The sequence below is a fragment of the Tupaia chinensis genome, unplaced genomic scaffold (genome assembly GCF_000334495.1).
Source record: "Tupaia chinensis unplaced genomic scaffold, TupChi_1.0 Scaffold000333_1, whole genome shotgun sequence".
Classification (NCBI taxonomy): Eukaryota; Metazoa; Chordata; class Mammalia; order Scandentia; family Tupaiidae; genus Tupaia; species Tupaia belangeri.
In genome coordinates this window covers 1,171,214-1,186,356 of record NW_006159827.1, presented here as the reverse complement: position 1 = coordinate 1,186,356, position 15,143 = coordinate 1,171,214, and the positions used below count along the sequence as shown (strand labels likewise).

At 49.7% G+C, this 15,143-nt stretch overlaps 1 protein-coding gene across 1 annotated transcript in view; it reads left to right on the top strand.

Moving 5' to 3' along the window:
• IRAK2 (interleukin 1 receptor associated kinase 2) overlaps window positions 1–8,238 on the top strand; it is an 81,242-nt gene extending 73,004 nt beyond the window's left edge. The window contains 3 exon segments of the mRNA XM_006151995.2: window positions 409–609; window positions 5,707–5,998; window positions 7,304–8,238. Of these exon segments, the coding sequence (XP_006152057.1) occupies window positions 409–609; window positions 5,707–5,998; window positions 7,304–7,419 (609 nt within the window). The 3' untranslated portion in view covers window positions 7,420–8,238.
• The last annotated feature ends 6,905 nt before the right edge of the window (window positions 8,239–15,143 follow it).

The window sequence follows — 15,143 nt, the reverse complement described above, 5'->3', positions numbered from 1 at the left end:
GCACCCTTGCGTTCATTTTCTATTTATTTATTTATTTTTGGAGAGATTTTTGCCATAGGGCCTGTGCACTCACCGGAGAGACAGAGAGAGAAAGTGAGAAATCATCCCCCCAGGGTAGTGGCCACGCCGCAGTCCCTTCTCGTCCATTCTCCTCCTGGGATCTTGGGCACGCACATACACGTGCCTGGCATGTTTTAAGCTACCGAGTCCAGGACTCAAACCGCAGCCATGTGAGAGTCTAGCGAAGTAACGCCTACGCCATCTGCTGGTCCCTGCGTGTATGTTTTATAGGTCTCCTGTTGGTTGAGAAGTCTCTGTGGCTTCAGGACCATCTTGGAGGTGGGCGGGCGCAGCCACCATCTCCACACCCCGTGCTCACAGAGGGCGTTTCTCACCTCCTTCCCGCAGAAGGATCTCCTCCTCTCCGAGATTCCGAGCGGCACCGTGTCGCTCTGCTCCAGGAAGACGGACGTGGAGAAGGTGATGGCCAGAGAGATCTGCCAGCAGTACCTGGAGAAGAGGGCAGGGCGGCTGCCTGAGGACTGCGCCGAGGCCCTGGCCACCGCCGTCTGCCTCTGCCTGCGGAGGCGGAATGCCAGCCTGGAGGAGGTGAGCCTCAGCCTCAGCTTGGCCTCCCCGCTGCGGCCCACGTGGGCCTGCTCCAGGGACCAGGCTTTGCCGGTCTGCTCTCCTAAACCAGCGCTGTGTTTGGTCGTGAGTAGTGGAATGTGTGGGAGCTCGTGTTAGCAAAAGGGGGCCGTGTATGGATCGCAGGTGTGTGTGGGCCCGGGTGCAGGGCCAGACCCTCAGGAGGTAACGGAACTCTGCTCGCTCGCTCTCAGTCTGCTCCACCCTCTTCTCTCTGAGCTCTGTCTCTCTCCCTCCGTCCTCCTGGCACGAGAACATGGCCGCCTCCGTTTATATGTTACGGTTCCACACCCCTCTAGCTAGGTCTGCCTTTCCCGGTTCCAGCCTGTCAGAGAGAGAACCTGATTGGTCTAGCTCGCATCAGGTGCCCGCCTCTCTACCAGGCAGGGAGGTGAGGCAGGTCCAGTGTGTAATCCTGGCTGCCGGGGGCTCGGTCCCTGTGGTGACAGGACGAGGTCCTGGAGGAAGGGAGCACGCGCAGTCCAGGAAGCGGCCACCACAGGGCGGAAGACGTTTTCCTATGGATGTGACAAGTGCAGGTGGCTTTCAGGGTGAAAGGTGGAAATTTGGGAACTAGTGCTCGGTCTTTCTAAGGACAAGTCACCTCCCCCGGAAGGCCCTTAGAGATCACCTAGTCGAGTGAATTTCAGGTGGCGTCTGCCAGAGGGGGGCTCACGGGGAACACTGAGTGGTTGTCGGCAGGAGCTGCGGGAGCTGAAGTCACTCACTTTCACTTCCCATAGTCACGGCGGGTTGCTAATATTTCACCGGAGGTGGAGTTCCACATTTGGAAAAAGTTCAATAGTTCGAGAGTTGGGGAAGTGACGGCCCAGCGAAGAGTTCTTTTTTCTTTTTTTGAGAGATTTTTGCTATAGGGTGCATGTGCTCACCAGAGAAAGACAGAAAGTGAGAAATCACCCGCCAGGGAGATAGCCATGCCACAATCCCTTCTCCTCCATTCTTCTCTCAGGATCTTGGGTACGCACGCACACATGCCTGGCGTGAGTCTTAAGCTGCCGGGTCCGGGACGTGAACTGTGGTCGATTACGTGGGAGTCCAGCAATGTAACTGCTATGCCTTCTGCTGGTCCCAGAGGAACAGGAGCTCTGTCAGAGCTGTCTGGACCCAGTTAGCACTACCATGGGGCAGGAGCTGGAGGCCTGAATCATCGTCCGAAGCCTGGGCTAGAACCAGTGCCGCTCAAGTGCCCGAGTGCCATGGTGTCCAGTCGTCCACTCGGCAGCCACGTGGTGGCCCAGGGCACCCTCTGCCAGGGACCCAGGCACACTCTGCTCTCTGCTCCTGGAGCTCCCAGTCTGAACGCTGAGCACCAGGGGAGTGCATGACGGGGACGCCACCCTAGAGGGCCTCCTTGAGTTAGTGGTGTCTAAGCAACCACCAGCAGCCCAAGGGAAGGAGCAGGTTAGGCAGATGGCCTGGGCTGAGCGAGCCCGGCCTGGGCAGGGTGACTGGAGCACAGAGTGGCTCATGGAGCAGGGTGGCCGTGACGAGTGGTGAGGAGGGAGCAGCCCGGGAGTTTGGGAAAGTGACTGACGCTTTTCAGCATGGGTAGGACACGATCAGATTTATATTCTGAAGAAATCTCTCTTGGTGGCTGGGCGGTGCTGTGGTGGTTAAAGCAGCCGGACCCCATATGGCTGACTGCATGGTTCAAGTCTGGACTTGGCAACTTAGAAACAGAGGACTCTCTCTCCTCTGGCTCCTTATTCTTTCACTCAGCCATTTACCTCTTTATTCATTCCATTTGTTTGTTCAGTGTATCAGTTACTGGAGGGCGCAGCTGTTGTAATAAGGATGCTGCAGGACCAGCAGGTGGCGTGGTGGTTCAGGTGCTGGACACTCCCACATGGCCGACCATAGTTCGAGTCCTGGACCTGGTGGCTTTTTTCTCACTTTCCCTCTCTCTCTTTTCTCCTCTGTGTCTCTCTCTGGTCAAATTGAAATAAACGAGGGAACCAGCAGTTAGTGTAATGGCTATGTCGCTGGACTCCCACGTAGTCGAACATGGTTCGCGTCCTGGACCCAGTGGCTTAAAACCCATGCTGGGCGCGTGTGCGTGCGTGCCCAAGATCCCGAGAGGAGAATGGAGGAGAAGGGATTGCAGCATGGCCATCCCCCCTGGGGGGTGATTTCTCACTTTCTGTCTCTCTGTCTATCTCTGTCTGTCTGGCGAGCGCATGCGCCCTATAGCAAAAACCTCTCCAAAAAAAAAAATTGAAGTAAATGAGTGAATAAATAAAATTAAATAAATAAATATTTAATAGAAAAAAATAAGGATGCTGCATCACGTGGTAGTTTAGACAAGATAGGGTTTTTATTTTTAAGAATTATTTAACGTTATTTATTTTAATTTTATTTATTCATTCATTTATTTTAATTTGATTAGAGAGAGAGACACACAGAGAGAGAGAGAGAGGGAAAGTGAGAAAGCAAGCTACCAGGTCCAGGACTTGAACCATGGTCAGCCATGTGGGAGTGTCCAGCACCTGAACCACCGTGCCACCTGCTGGTCCCAAGATAGTTGTTTTTAGGGTAACAGTTTGGACGTAGGTGTTCCAGTATGGCCACGGCAGTCCCCAGTGTCAGCCACCCACGCTCCTGTCCTGTGGGTGCTCCGCTCTCCTTACCAGGGTCCAGAATGGCTGCTGCAGCCCAGGCCGTCACGTCTGTATTCCGTCAGTGAAGGAGGGTTACAAGGAAGAGAAAAGGCTAGATCCTCCTTCCTCCTTTTGAAGGGGTGATCTGTGATCTGGAAATGCACGTGTCATTTTCCTCATACTCTGCAGGCCAGAACCTCTGTGACCGCATCTAGCAAAAAGGGAGTGTCATCTTGAGCATGGCAGGTGGTTACAGGACACTTGCTTTGAGGACCGAAGGGGGACATTGACCTGGGCTCTGATGGAGAAGGCATTTGCCGTGTAATAAGGGGACAGGGTGTTTGAGGTCTATAAAGAAGAACGAGAAACGGTGCTTACGCCCAGCGCCTCACAGCAAGCCGGGAAGGTGAGGGGTCCGCTGGGGCACGGACTGGACGGCAGGCAGGCGGGCCTCCATTTAGTAAGGAATAATTGTCAAAGAAAGAACTAATATAGTATGTGACTTCACACACTGTATTTTCTGTCAGGCACTGAGGAATTGAGATTTGCTATTGTTATTTATTTATTTAAAATAATTCTTTGTGTAATTTTATTTATTATTGTCATTTTTCAATTTGACCAGAGAGAGATGAGGGGCAGAGAGAGAGAGAGAGAGAGAGAGGAAGCGAGAAAGCAAGCCACCAGGTCCAGGACTTGAACCATGATCGGCCATGTGGGAGTCCAGTGCCTTAACCTGCACCTGCCAGCCCCTTGCTATTGTCAAGGAAATGTGTGTGTATGTCCTTTGAGTGTGTGTATGTATATATAAAGAAGGAACTTTTTTGTTGTTTGTTTTAGCTTTTGATGTAGGGCATGTGTACCCACGAGAGAAAGAGGGAGTTAGTGAGAAATCATCCCTCATGGGGAGGGCCACACCTCACCACTCGGCTCGCCAATCTCCTCTTGAGATTTCGGGCATGCATGAGCCCATGCTGCTGGGTCCGGGACTTGAACCACAGTCAGCCATGTGGGAGTGGGATTCAGCCGCCTTAACCACCATGACACCTGGCTAGTTCAGAAGAAGCATTTCTTTCCTGCCTCCTTCTAATTTTCCTTAACATTCTTCTTCTTTAAAAAAAAACTTGTTATTTAACTTTATTATTTATTTTTAAAAATTTGACCAGAGAGGGACAGAGTAAGAGAGAGAGAGAGAGGAAAAGTGAGAAAGCAAGCCACCAAGTCCAGGACTCGAACCACGGTCAGCCATGTGGGAGTCCAGCACCCTTAACCACCACGCCACCTGCCGGCCCCTTTCCTAACCTCCTTAGCTGTAAAGGAGCAACATCTATAAGATTTAGAGTGTTTCTGCTTGAGAGTGTTGCTAGAAACTCAACGTGAACTCTTAGAGTGTCATGGACACACACAGACATAGGGAGAATAGGATGAGGGGTTGAACTTAGCGGCTCGTGACCCGACAGCAGCGAGGAGAGGCACTGCTCTGGTGTCAGGGCAGCTGGACCAGGGCCTCGGACACTGAAGGGGCAGCTCCCCACGTCTGTGTCTGGGACTGCCTCCTCTTCACTGTGTCAAGGCTTCCCTTCCATCTCCTGTAACTGGGCTTTCCATGTGTACGGTGGCGTCTGGGTCTGTCATTAGAAGAAAAAGCTGAGGGTGGCGGCAGGTGGCGTGGTGATTAAGGTGCTCAACTCTCACAAGGCCGACTGCAGTTTGAGTCCCAGACCTGGTGGCTTGCTTTCTCACTTTCCCTTTCTCTTTCTCTGGTCAAGTTAAAACATAATAATAATAACAAATACCATTAAATAATTCTTTTAGAAAAAAGAAAGGAAAAGGGGTGTCATTACCCAAAAACTCTAGGTAGAAAAATCCCAGGGAAAGATTCTGATTGGCCTGCTTGGGTCACGTGCCCAAACTTGGACCATTCATTATGGTCAGAGGAGTGAGAATCTGGCCCATCCTGAGTCATTCCTCTCATCTATGACTGGAGGTCAGGTGCAGGTCTTTTGAGAGAAAACATGCTATTTTTTCTTTTACTTTTTTTTTTTTTTTTGAGAAATTTTTTTGCTATAGGGCGCGTCTACTCCCCAGCCAGACAGAGACAGAGAGACAGAAAGCGAGAAATCACCCCCCAGGGGGGATGGCCACACTGCAATCCCTTCTCCTCCATTCTCCTCTCGGGATCTTGGGCACGCACGCACACGGGCCCGGCGTGAGTTTAAGTCACCGAGTCTGGGACATGAATCACGGTCGACCACATGGGAGTCCAGTGACATAGCCATTACGCCAACTGCTGGTCCCAAGATGCTATTTTTTCTAGACAGAGCAACAGGTACCTGATTCGTCAGTGTGTCTCTGTCTCCTCTGAGACCTGGGAGACCAGGTTTTAGACGTTTGCTTCCAGAAAGAGTTCTCGCTCAGCCCGCTTGTCTCTCTCCTCCCCCAGGTGTGTAGCTCTGTAGCTGCTGTGGAAGAGCGACTCCGGGGTCACCACACGTCCCTCCCTTGGAGCCGGCTCTCTGAGGGCACTGGCTCTTCCTGCAACACTCCCGAGGAGACGGATGACGTGGACAATTCCAGCCTCGACGCCTCCTCCTCCCTGAGGGCAGCACCCTGGGCAGGGTCTGCAGCCTCCCCTCTCCCCACAGAGAACGGAGAAGGCAGACTGCAGGCCAGCAGGGACGTGGAGGCGGACTCCTGCTCTGAGGCCTGCACCGGCTCGGAGCCTCAGCAGGACGGTGAGTGCTCGGAGGGCGGCGTGCTGCACACGCGAGCGTGTCCTGACTTGAGCCTGTCATTTGTCCCCATCGCCCTGACTCTCCCTCGTCGTCTGTTCAGCTGCTGCAGAGGAGTCTGGGAGCCATCCTTGACGCTCCTGCCCCGCCACATCCTGCCCTTGGTCGGAGCCATGCCCCTCCCGAGTCTCTCACCCCACCTGCTTCTCTGCGCTGCGTCCTTGTCTAAGCTGCTGTTCTCGCCGGGTCACTGCCAGGCCTCGCTGTGTCCTCATCCCCTTGGGTCCCTCCTCCCCAGCGCTTCCTCCGGGACAGCTAGAGTGGTTTTGGAAAAGCCCAAGGCACGTCACCCCACTTTTCAGGTCTCCATAGCATGTAGGGGATTGGGCAGAGTCTCGCAGGCCGCCGTGAGCCACCCGCCCCTGCCTGCGTTGCCGTCCTCTTCGAAACCCCAGCCTCCTGTGTCTGCTGCTGGGGTCCAGATACAGCAGACTTCCTCCTGGGAGAAAAATTAGGAGTGTCTTTTTTTTTTTTTTTAACATGTATTTATTTATCTATTTATTTGTTGTGATTTTTCAAGCTGCTGGGTCCAGAACTCTAGCTGTAGTCAGCCATGTGGGGATCGAGCGCCCTTAACCACCACGCCACCTGCTGGCCCCAGAAATGTGTTTTCAGTGAAGCACCCTGGTCCCCTAGTAAAGGTGGTTCTGTGGCTCTCTCAGGCTTGGACTGGTCCAGTTGCTGCATCTCTCATGGGGAGGAGAGAGGAAGAGAGTGGCCGTGAGAGTGTTCTCTGCAGACCCCCCCACCCTGGGCCCTGGGAGGACCATGAGCCCCCTCCTCTCTGGGGTGGGGATGGGGCAGGGGCAGGTGTGGGTTTCCCTGCAAAGGCAGAAGCGATGAAAACACGACACTTAAGGCCCAACTCAGAAACCAGATTTAAATGACTCTGGGGACCAGCAGATGGCGTAATGGCTATGTCACTGGACTCCCATGTAGTCCACCGCAGTTCGAGTCCCAGACCCAGTGGGTTAAACTCATGCCGGGCGCGTGTGCATGCGTGCCCAAGATCCCGAGAGGAGAATGGAGGAGAAGGGATTGCGGCATGGCTATCCCCCCTGGGGGGGGATTTCTCGCTTTCTGTCTCTCTCTTTGTCTTTCTGGTGAGCGCATGCATCCTATAGCAAAAACCTCTCAAAAAAAAAAAAAAAGAGACTCTGATCACATGTGACTTTCTAGGAATTTTATAATGGTTACTTCTGTTCATGTGGCTCCTTTTTTTTTTTTAAACTCTCTGTTGAACATCAGCTACAAAGACTTCGTGGAACATTGAAATCAACGAGGCCAAAAGGAAACTGATGGAGAACATCCTGCTCTACAAAGAGGAGAAACTGGACAGCATGGAGCTTTTCGGCCCCTGCTGACCCGGCACAGCTGAGGCCCCCTGTCTTCCATCGGCAAGATGAAGGTCGCGCCAGCCAAGCTGCCCGTGACACCACACCTCGGCTTTCCTGAGAGAGAGATTCCCGAGTCACCACTGCGGAGTGACGGTGGGAGAAGGGACCTCAGCTTTTACGGACAGAGAAATCCACAAAGTTCTCTTCCTTTCTGGGCCTCCTTAGAGCTGGGTAGCAGAGGAGGCCGAAGTGGAACCGCTGGCATGAGGGCGCAGGATGGGGGCGACTCTGGTTCCAGGAGGGAGCGTGTGACGACCATGTCCTTAGCAGACGGCGTTACCCCAGCAGCTCTTGCCCCTCGACAACTGACAGAGCCATCCGCAGCGCTGGCGGCATTTTCCAGTGTGATCCCCACACCCCGGAGGACTGTCGGCCTGTGCGCCGGTGCAGTTCCCACCCGCCTCTCACGGACACCGGGCAAAGCCGCTGCCGCCTTTCCGCTTCCCGCGTGGGAGATTCCGCAGCCTGCCGATATTTATTAAGTGCCTGCTCCGCATCTCTCTTCCCATCCCACTAACGCTAATATTTTTAATAGAGCTTTTATTTTGAGATACGTGTTATTTATGGCTGGATGAAAAATTCAGAAGACTTTCATGTTTCACGTGTGATTCTGCTGCTAATGAAGTCAAATCATGTAGTTTCTGGGACCTCGGTTTCCTTGGAAGTAAGGTGACACCTGCTTGTTCTCCCTCCCTGGGCCGTTGGGAGGAATGGGTGAGGCTGTTGCTACCGAAGCACTTTGAAAATGCACTTGCCCTGTTTTATAAAATAAATAAATAAAAAGGCGTTAACGTGTGTTTCTATTGTGATTCTAACATGCGTGCGGTGGATATATTTTTGAAAAGTCATGTTGTAGGGGCCAGCAGGTAGCTTATTGGTTAAGGTGTTGGACTCCACATGGCCCACCGTGGTTCGAGTCCTGGACTTGGTGGCTCGAAAATCACAAAGGGTGCACGTGAGTGGGTGTCTAAAATCCCAGGAGGAGAATGGAGGAGAAGGGACTGGGATAGCCATCCCCCTACAGGGTGACTTCTCACTTTCCTTGCCATCTCTCTCTGCCTCTCTCCTCTCTAGCAAGCATGCATGCCCCATGGCAAAAACCTTAAAAAAAAGGAAAGAAAAGTAATGTAAACCTTTGTAAATTAGATGCTACTTTTAACTCATTTGGAAGAATATATCCCATTTAAAATAACTTTAGTAATTCATTTTTTAAAATTAAAATATGTAAAGTCAATAGATGATTTTTTAAAGAATTATTTTATGGGACCAGCAGTTAGTGTAATGGCTATGTCGCTGAACTCCCATGTACCCGACCGCGGTTTGAGTTCTAGACCCGGTGGCTTAAACTTGGGCCTGGCATGTGTGTGTGCGTGCCTAAGATCCCGAGAGGAGAATGGAGGAGAAGGGATCGCGGTGTGGACATTCCCCCTGGGGGGTGATTTCTCGCTTTCTATCTCTCTGTCTCTGTCTTTCTGGAGAGTGCACGCACCCTATAGCAAAAACCTCTCCAAAAAAATTATTTTATTTAATTTTATTTGTTATTATTACTTTTTTTCATTTAATCAGAGACAGAGAGAGAGAGGGACAGTGAGAAATCAAGTTGCCAGGTCCAAGACTCAAACCATGGTCAACCATGTGGTTGTCCAGCACTTTAACCACCATGCCACCTGCCAGCCCCATCAAGAGAAAATTTATCATTAGTTTTGTGAATTTTAAAAAGTATTTTTTATTACTATTATTATTAGTAGCAGTATTGGGTTTTACCAAACAGAGAGGGAGAATGATAGTGAGAAAGCAAGCCACCAGGTCCGAGACTTGAACCATGGTCGGCCATGTGGGAGTCCAGCGCCCTTAACCACCACGCCACCTGCCAGCCCCATTCACATTTATTTAGAAGGTGCTCTGTATCCACAGAAGGGCCAGCTCTTAATGTTGGCCCTTCATAGCTGTGTGATCTTTTTTTTTTTCTTTTCTTTTTTTGGAGAGGTTTTCGCTATAGGATGTGTGCGCTCGCCAGACAGACACAGAGAGACAGAAAGCAAGAAATCACCCTCCAGAGGGGATGGCCACGCTGCAATCCCTTCTCCTCCGTTCTCCTCTCGGGATCTTGGGCATGCACGCACACGTGCCCGGTGTAAGTTTAAGCCACTGGGTCTGGGACGCGAACCGTGGTTGACTACGTGGGAGTCCAGCGACATAGCCATTACGCTAACTGCTGGTCCCTAGCTGTGTGATCTTGAGGCGAGTGCAGGAGTTACCCAGAGCCTCTGGTTCCTCATCTGTATCATGGGGATAATAAAAAGTGTGTTGTCAGGGCAAGGGGGAGTCCTGCCTGATGAAAGCATTTAACCGTGCCCTAGCGAGGACAGCTTTTAACAGGACGATGGGGCCTAGCCCAGGAGGGCAGTGGTCTGTACAGACAACCCCATCTAAGCTCTGGTGACTGCTGTACAAAGGGGAAACTCAACCGCATGGAACTTTTTGGTCCCTGCTGATTGAGCATGCCCCAAACAGGACCTGGCATGTGGTGAGCACCTTACAGTTATGAGCAGGTGTTTCCAGACTGAGCACTAGAAGGCTGATGCCAGCCGGGTACTGGCTTTCCAGACAGACTTGAAATTCCAGACTAGGGATTTGTGTTGTGGGAAGGTCAATGAACCCTATTGAGAATCCAGTGAGAGCTACAGACCTTCTCTGCTTGGCCCGGTGTAAGTATATGCGTACATACACCATTTCGTATATGAATTCTAAGAGTGTGGACACGCTTACGTACTGCTGGTGGGAATGTAGAATAAGACGCTTTAGTGAAGTCTGGCATTTTCTCCAAAGGTTAAACAGTTACCATACAACTCAGCAATTCCACTCCTAGTTATCTGTTCAAGAAAAATGAAAGCAGGGACCAGCAGTTAGCGTAATGGCCATGTCGCTGGACTCCCATGTAGTCAACTGCAGTTCGAGTCCCGGACCCGGTGGCTTAAACTCATGCCAGGTGTGCGTGCGTGCCCAAGATCCTGAGAGGAGAATGGGGGAGAAGGGATTGCGGTGTGGCCATCCCCCCTGGGGGTGATTTCTCGCTTTCTGTCTCTCTGTGTCTTTCTGGCGAGTGCATGCGCCCTATAGCAAAAATCTCTCCAGGAAAAAGAAAAAAGAAAAATGAAAGCAGATTGAGGGGTCTTGAAAAAGCTCAAGGCTTTTTCAGGTATAAAATACTATGCACAGGGACCAGCAGATGGTGTAACGAGTACGACACTGGACTCCTACTTGACCAACCGCAGTTCAAGTCTCAGACCCAGCAGCTTGGAACACACCGGGAGTGCAAGTGTGCGTGCCCAAAATCCTGAGAGGAGAATGGAGGAGAAGGGATTGTGGCATGGCCATCCGCCCTGGGGTGTGATGTCTCACTTTTTGTCTCTCTGTCTCTTTCTGTCTTTCTGGTAAGTGCAGGTGCCCTATAGCAAAAAGCTCTCTAAAAATAAAATTTAAAAACGATACATGGATTTGAAAAGGTTTCGTATCAAAATCCAGTTGTCCTTTGGTTCCATTTTCTATGAACTTTTTGAAATACCCTTGCGTGTTCATGCAGTGTTCATAACAGCATTATTCATAATAGCTAAAACCAGAAACAGCCCATACCTCTGTCAACTAATGAGTAGATAAATTGAATATGTATATCCATACAATGCACTAGTATTCAGCCATAAGAAAAAAAGTGAGCGCTGATAGGTGTTACAACATGGACGAGCCTTGAAAATACATGTTCAGTGAAAGAAGCCAGTCTGGGGACGGCAGGCAGTGTGGTGGTTGAGGCACTGGACTTCCACATGGTTCAAATCCTGGACCTGGTGGCTTGCTTCCTCACCACTCCTCTCTCTGTCTCTCTCTAGTCAAAATAAAATTATAAAGTTGAACCGATAATTCTTTAAAAAATAAAAGAGCCAATCACATGTATGGTCCGATTTTAATTTTGCCTGGAGAGGCAGATCTGCAGATCCAGAAACTAGATCTGTGGTTGCCTTGGAGTACGTCATGTGGAGGTTTAGAGTAGGTTTAGACTGGTAATGGGCACTAGATTTTTTTGGGGGTGAGGGGTGATGAAAATGTTCTAAAATGAGATTATGGCCGTAGTTGCAACACCCTAGAAATACACTAAAAATATTTAAATGATATACTTTTTTTTTTTGAGAGGTTTTTTTTTCACTATACGGCGCGTGCGCTCGCCAGACAGACAGAGAGAGACATAGAGACAGAAAGCGAGAAATCACCCCCCAGGGGGGATGGTCACGCCGCAATCCCTTCTCCTCCATTCTCCTCCTGGGATCTTGGGCACACACGCACACGCGCCCGGCGTGAGTTTTAAGCCACCGGGTCCGGGACGTGAACCGCGGTCTACTACGTGGGAGTCCAGCAACATAGCCATTACGCTAACTGCTGGATCCCTAAATGATATACTTTTTAAAAAATTTTGCTAGAAAGTACACAAGTTCATCGGAGAGAGACAAAGAAAAGGAAAGTGAGAAAGTCCCTCCTATGGAGATACCATGATACGGTCTCTTCTCCACTTCTCCATTCTGCCGGGATTTGGGACATGCACACCCATTCCTGTTCAGTGTGTTTCAAATGTGTAGGGTCTGGGACTCAAACTGGGTGATCAGCCATGTGAGGTCCACACTGCCGTGGGGTGGGCTGAATCATACACTTTAAATGCGCGAGCTTTGCGATTGGTAAATTGTCTCAGTAAAGCTGTTAGAAACACGCATACTGGGGCCAGCAGGGGGCGTGGTGGTTGAGGCGCCGGAATCCCACATGGCTGACCACGATTTGAGTTCCAGACCTGGTGGCTTGCTTTCTTACTTTCCCTCTGTCTCTCTCTCTCTCTGGTCAAATTAAAAAACAAAGAAAGAAAAGAAAGAAAGAATAAAGAAAAGAAACATACAAAGTGGTTATCAGGTGCGTAAAACAGAAAGCCACAGTAATCTCGGAGCCCCACACCTCTCTCTCGTTGATTGGAACACTCAGGGTATTCTCTCTGTAGATTCGTTGTTTTTTCATGTCATCCTTGGCCATTGCTCCTAAAAGGTACTTAGAAATCACTTCATTGTTTTTGCCCGGTACTCCACAGTAGGGATATCCCATAATGGCCGTAACTACGTTCTACCGATGGACTGAGGCGTTTTCATTCTCGCGACTGCAAACAGTGTAGTAACAATTTGCATGCTCATCAGTGGATGAGGCGTGCATGTTCCCATACCCTCTACTATAGAGTATGTCTATTATTATGCTTTTTTGATCATGGGAAATTATAATTTCATTTGCACTTTTTTTTTTTTTTTTTTGGAGGGGAGAGATTTTTGCTAATAGGGTATGTGTGCTTACTGGGGAGACAGAGACAGAGGGAAAGCGAGAAGTCACCCCCGGGGGGGACGGCCATTCCGTAATCCCTTCTCCATTCTTCTCTCAGGATTTTGGACATACATATATATGCACCTGCCGTGAATTTCAAACTGCCAGGTCTAGGACTTGAACCACAGATAGCATGTGGGAATTCAACACCTTAACCACTATGTCACCTGGTGGCCCCTTATTTGTACTTTTACTTTTGACATTATGATTTCTAGTTTATAAATAATCATTATACATCTTTGTGGGGCACAGTGTGGTTTTTCAAAGCAGGTATATTGTGTGTAATAATCAAATCAAGGTTATAGACCTATTCATTGTTTTCCATATTGAACGTTACATAAGGTACATGTTTAATGACAGTTCTAGGTTTTTTTTTTTAATTTATGTTGAATTGTCAGCAACATAAATTATGTTGAATTGTCAGCAACTCAGCTGTGGTATGCAGTTCCATAACCTATTCAGTTTGTCTACATGCATTATTGATCTGTTGCTCATTTTCTTCCAAACTCCTCTGTGCTCCTTGGAGCTTATATTAATATTTGTAATTTTTAATACATGTTTTACTTTGTTTATTTTAATTTGACCAGAGTGGGAGAGAATGAGAGAGAGAGAGAGAGAGAGAGAGCGCCACCGGCCACCAGATCCAGGACTTGAACCACAGCCAGCCATGTGGGAATTCAGTGTCCTTAACCTCCATGCCACCCGCTGGCCTGTTTTATTTATATTTTTTTAGAATTATTTTATTTAACTTTATTGATATATCCATTTTTAATTTATAATCTAAACAAATGCACTTAAAATAATTATTTATTTTTTATTCTTCTTCAATTGGATGAGAGAGAGAGACAAAGAGAGAAAGCAAGCCTCCAGGTCTGGGACTCGAACCGTAGTTGGCCATGTGGGAGTCCAGCACCCTTAACTACCATGCCTCCTAGTGGCCCCTGTTTTTTTTTCTTTTTTTTTAAATAGATTTTTTTGCCATAGGGCATGTACCCTTCGTAGAGAAAGAGGATGGCCATGCTACAATTCCTTCCCCTCCATTCTCTTCTTGGGATCTTGGGCTCCCATGCACATGTGACCAGTGTGTGTGACCAGTGTGTGTTTCAGGTTATAGGGTTCAGGACTCGAACCTCAGAGTTGATCATGTGGGATCCAGTACCTTAACCAAGCCACTTGCTGGCTCACTTTTTTTTCCCCCCAAGAATAATTTAATTATATTTATTCATTCATGTACTTTTTTTTTTTTTTTGAGAGGTTTTCGCTATAGGGCACACAGACAGAGAGAGACATAGAGACAGAAAGCGAGAAATCACCCCCCAGGGGAGATGGTCACGCCGCAATCCCTTCTCCATTCTCCTCTCGGGATCTTGGGCACGCACGCACACGCACCCGGCGTGAGTTCTAAGCCACAGGGTCTGTGACGCGAACCGCGACCGACTACGTGGGAATCCAGCGACATAGCCATTACGCTAACTGCTGGTTCCCCACTCATGTACTTTTAAAAATTTTGACCAGACCTAACTGCTGGTTCCCCACTCATGTACTTTTAAAAAATTTGACCGGACACAGAGCGAGAGCAAGAGCGAGAGCGAGAGCGAAGGGGGGGAGTGAGAAAGCAAGTCACCAGGTCTAGGACTCGAACCCTGGTTGCCCATATGGGTGTATCAAGCACCTTAACCACCTCGCCACCTGCTGGTCCCCCATTTATACTATTTTTTTAAAAAAGGAATTATTTATTTAACTTTATTTTTAAATTTGGTACAGGGCACCTGTGCTCATCAGAGAGAAAAACCACCCTGTCACCTGCCAATCCTTTATACCTTTTTCTTTTTTTTTTTGAGAGCGAGAGAGATTTTTTGCTATAGGGCGCGAGACAGAGAGACAGAAAGTGAGAAATCACCCCCGGCCCGGGGTGTGTGTGTGGTGGTGGCGACGTCTCCTCGGGATTTTGGACACGCACGCACACACGTGTCTCGAACCACCTTCCCCCCGCGGCTTCTAATTCCAATTCTGCCATTCTGGGTGTGTCAGGGTACGTCACAGTCCCAGTTTACTGCTCTGTAAAATGGGGCGGTGGTGAGTAACAGCGTTTGGTTCGCCTAAGTCGGCCTGGACAGAGCCGCAGCGGGCAGCTGGCCAGAACGGTGGCCGTGGGAGCTCGGGACCCGCACACCAGGCTGGCGGGAGTAACGGCTGCCCGGCCTCCGCCCCGCGCTATTGGGGCCCCTGTGAGTGGCTCCGCCCCACCTGGCTTCTGACCAATGGGCAAGCTTCGTAAGGCGAGAGTTCCC